Genomic DNA, 4,510 nt, shown 5'->3' with positions numbered 1-4,510 from the left:
GGGATGGGTATATATACATTTTAGTGCTGTCAATCGATTAAAAAAATTAACTAATTAATCGCACATTTTTTCTCACACATTTTTTAATCCCACCTAATATTAATGTTTTTAAAATACTTTTACATTGCAATAATTTCACATTCAATCTTCAAATTAACGTAGAAACAACAAAGACAGTATAATGGAATTATTTTTTTTGACTGAAGGCAAGTATCACTGATACCAATACTACTGATATCTCTAGGAAATTGTTTTTTCCCCTAATATTTAACCATTGACTAGCCATTCAACATTACAAGAGCTGTTAATTTTAACATTTATTAGAATATTATTAAAATAACTTCTAATTTAAGTGAACTTAAAACAATCTTCACATAAAACATTATAATAAATGTCATATTTAGTTACCTGTGCCCTTCAGCAAGTAGGAAATATACAGAAATTGAATAAAGTTATCAAACACTAAATTCTAAATTAAATATAGATTAATGCTTAAAGCTACAAAAGTGATTGATTTCCTCTTTTTTCTTTTGATCTTTAATTAATAGCAGCTGGTTATTAGGTGTTTAGGCTGCTATTTCTTTAAGAGCTGCCACTGCTAAATGTGCTGCGAATCTGACACGCACCTCTCTTTACCTATTCTGACCCACTTCAGGTCTTAAAGTCTCTACTACTTGAATTGAGTTGAACCGAGGGTGTTAGATGAGGGAGACAGTGCTGGGGTGCTCCAATACAGTTTGTAAAACCACTGCATTTCAGAGACATGTTCTTAAATGTGACTCGTATAACAAATACATACATACACGCATAGTTTTAAGGCAGCTTTAATTGCCTTTTTGGTAACTTCATAACTTAACTGATGACATAACTACGGCATTTGATATGAAATGATACAGTCTACAGTGCGCGATGGCGCATTTCTTGTCAAAAATGAGACAGAAACAGCAGTTCTGAGTGGGATGCAGGGGCGGATCTAGAAAATATTTTTTAGGGTGGCATGGGGTCTATGAGGGGTGGCAACACCAAAGCAAGCCCCCATGCATAGTTTTTGGGGATTTATGGTCTTACATACACAGTTGTGTTCACAAATATTGTATTACCATTAAGTAATCATCTATAGCCTACTGTTATCTCAGAGGGGACATGGATGCATTTAACCTGCAGTTACAGATGAATAAATAATGTTTTGTTTTTAACATAAAACGTTGAACACTGTTATTTGAAATGATTTTAAAACATGAAAAAAATTGTCGAAATGTAAATTAAAACCACCAGTAGGTGACAGCAAGTGACTGACGAATGAGTGAGTCATTGAGCTTCAACAGATTCATTCAAACCGCTGATTCATTCTGGAAAAAAGCATTTGACTGTGTAAATGAGTGAATAACTGAATCATTTATTCAACCAATTCGTTCAAAAAGTTGATTCATTCAGTAATTAAACACCGTCCATTGCTCAGAGACGCAAAACAGTGATGTGACCTTTGTTTGGAACTATGTAACGAATATGCTTCGGGGAAATGTATCGGAGTAAATGTATACATTTTAATTAGGAAATGTAGTGGAGTAAAAGAAAAAAAGTTGGCTGAAATATAAAAACTTAAGTAAAGTACAGATACTCCCAAAAAATACTTAAGTACTGTAACGAAGTATTATTACTTTGTTACATTACACCACTGCCCGCTTATTACATGGCTAATTGCCACATAAGTAAATAATTAGACACAAAATTATTGATTTGATTTGAGTTTAAATATTTGAACGCAAAGCTTCCATGAACACAGCAGTTGCAAGCAAGCGGCAAGTTCAAACTAGATTTAAGACGAAAATGTTTTAAAATCTTACCAGTTTGTTAGTTATGCTATTAGTTTCCGTGATCGGCATCTTCTTATTGATTTCATATTGTTACGACTTATATCCATGATGAAAGTGGAGCGAGCGGTCGGAGAATCGGATCACCAAACAATTGCGCGATGAATCTCAGACATATCCGGACGGATATTTCCTTATCAGACATATCCGGACGGTTTATTAAAAGACTTTTGCCATTATTTTGCGTTACTCTGTCATCGCCACATCTGAAAAGTAGCACATAAAGCACTGGTTACATTTATATTTTATTCTGTGATAATTCTGGGGTGGCACGGGGTGGCACAACCTTTTCTTAGGTTGCCCGTGCCACCCCGGTAGATCCGCCCCTGGTGGGATGGCCAACCCTATCTCCGTGCCTGCGTTAACTGCGTTAAGTAAGGGATAATGTACATCCAGCCAGTTGTTATCGCAGAATGGGGACATGGGGTAATGTCCTCATAAGTCACCTTCTCCTTGTAATACCTATGTCATGGTCGCTGTGATTTTGCCAAGTAAGACATGTTCCTGGATCAACATCTTTTGATGATCCTGGATAAACATTATTGTCCAAAAATATAAACTTAACCCAATCCCTACCACTAAACCTAACCTTACCCATAATTTATTCCTAAAATCAGTGGGAAATGATAGCTGATTAACAAGGGTGTAGAAGCACCTAACCCTGATTTTAAGCCTAAAACAGATATTTCCTGAAAAGTTATATCTCAATTCTGATTGGGGGAAATGATAGCTGATTAACAAGGGTGTAGAAGCACCTAACCCTGATTTTAAGCCTCAGACAGATATTTCCTGAAAAGTTATATCTCAATTCTGATTGGTTGATTGGAATGTTGTTCCAGGATCATCAAGGATGTTGATCCAGGAACATGTTGTACTTGGTGAAACTACGCTCACCATATATATACTGTATATATATATATATATATATATACTGTATATTCTTACAAAGAAGGTCTATTATAGGCTACTAATATAATTTTGTGTGTGATTTTGTTTGTTTGGTTTTATGTGTGACTGGAAATCTCAAGCACTCTCCCCATATTATCAGGTAAAGCACTTGCCATCCTCATTGTATACTAAAATTTGTACATATCTGTCTTTTGAGTGGACAGTGATCTAGTTAGTTCCTAGATATTCTTTGGTAGTCTCTTGTTCATGCCTAACATAACATTTGTTCAGGTGTTCATCTTAAATAATTAATGTCTTCATTGGAAATTATGGTCATTGTATGGTTATTGTAGTAAAAATCTCACACTCTTACTCATTCTGCTCTAGACTTGAATTGTGGATCAGAAACCTACAATCCCCATGAACAAATGTGTTGCTCAGGGAATCTGTATAAGAAGGCATCAGCACTTACTAAGGTATTGCTTTTTGACCTGAAGCTTAGTTTTGCAGAAATGGAAATTCAAATAAATTGGAGATTTCTCTGAACACTATTATTTTCAGTAATATGCTTATTAAAGGGGTGGTTGATTGTGATTTCACTTTTTTAACTTTAGATAGTGTGTAATGTTGCTGTTTGAGCATAAACAATATCTGCAAAGTTAAGACACTGAAAGTTCAATGCCAGCGGCGATATTGTCTTTTAAAATTATGGCAGTTTAATGCCTACAAAAACGGCACATAGGGACTACAATGAGCTACTTTCTGGGTTTGTGACATCACAAACCCAGAAATTTACATAAACCCCACCCCCGGGAACGTGCAACAAAGGGGGCGAGGCCATGTGCTGCTTTAGAGAAGAGGAAGAGTTGTTGCCATGCCGTCTAAACTAGGGGTGCTCGAAAAAATCTATTCTTATATGAATCGCGATTTTGTCTTCAAACGATTCTAATGGGCTACGTTCACACTGTCAGTTTTTGGGATTGACAACCGCATTTTCTTTACAGGTGTGAGTTTCGAAATGTCCTGTTCGCACAGCAGCTTACAGTTGCGTTTGGAATACTGTCTGTATGAACGTGCAAAAGGAGTCAAGCTTAGACAACTAGTTGTCCAGTCCTGTTCCGTTCACACAGCGTGTGTGTTCCGAGAATGTGGTTGTGAGTCCTGAAAATTTACAGGTGTGAGTTCGGTTACAGAATGCGGTTGTCACGCCCGTAAATAACTGAACTGTGTGTGAACGTAACCGCATTAAGGACTCAAATACAGGACTGACAACCGTATTCTGCTGCTGTGTGAACGTGGCCCATGGATTCACAAGTTTCAAAATCAATGTTCTAAAGCAGCGGTTCTCAATCCTGTTCCTCGCGTCGCCCTGCTCTGCAGTGATCTATCGTTAGTCCCGTCCCCCTGCACCGCAACCCAGTTCTGATGGGGCTTACAGTAACCCTCCTTCGCATCACAATCAAATAAATCTCACTCCCTGATATTCATATTATTATACATAATCCCTTATGAAAATTAGCAATGGTATTACTATAGTAAAATTATAGTAGGCTAACCATGTTTTTTTTGGCGTTTTTATTACCAATTGTAGCCTATAACCACAGTTTTACTACAAATACCATGGTTAAACTATGGTTAGTGTAGCAAAACATGTTGTTTTCACCATGGTCTAACTATAGTAACCTTGCTTTTTGGTTGTAACCACAGTTAATTTTCGTAAGGGATATTTTCATGTTATTTTATATCTTTTT

At 36.5% G+C, this 4,510-nt stretch overlaps 1 protein-coding gene across 1 annotated transcript in view; it reads left to right on the top strand.

Annotated features, from left to right (window-relative positions):
- Nucleotides 1–4,510, top strand: part of LOC107711767 (galaxin-2-like) — a 44,721-nt gene that overhangs the window by 3,480 nt on the left and 36,731 nt on the right. Inside the window, exons 5-6 of the mRNA XM_016516813.1 lie at nucleotides 2,900–2,919; nucleotides 3,147–3,235. Coding sequence (XP_016372299.1) covers nucleotides 2,900–2,919; nucleotides 3,147–3,235 — 109 coding nt within the window. The remainder of the gene's footprint in view (nucleotides 1–2,899; nucleotides 2,920–3,146; nucleotides 3,236–4,510) is intronic.

This window comes from Sinocyclocheilus rhinocerous, unplaced genomic scaffold (assembly GCF_001515625.1).
Source record: "Sinocyclocheilus rhinocerous isolate Xijiao unplaced genomic scaffold, SAMN03320098_v1.1 scaffold778, whole genome shotgun sequence".
In the NCBI taxonomy this organism is placed as follows: domain Eukaryota; kingdom Metazoa; phylum Chordata; class Actinopteri; order Cypriniformes; family Cyprinidae; genus Sinocyclocheilus; species Sinocyclocheilus rhinocerous.
This window is presented reverse-complemented; position numbering and strand designations above follow the sequence as displayed.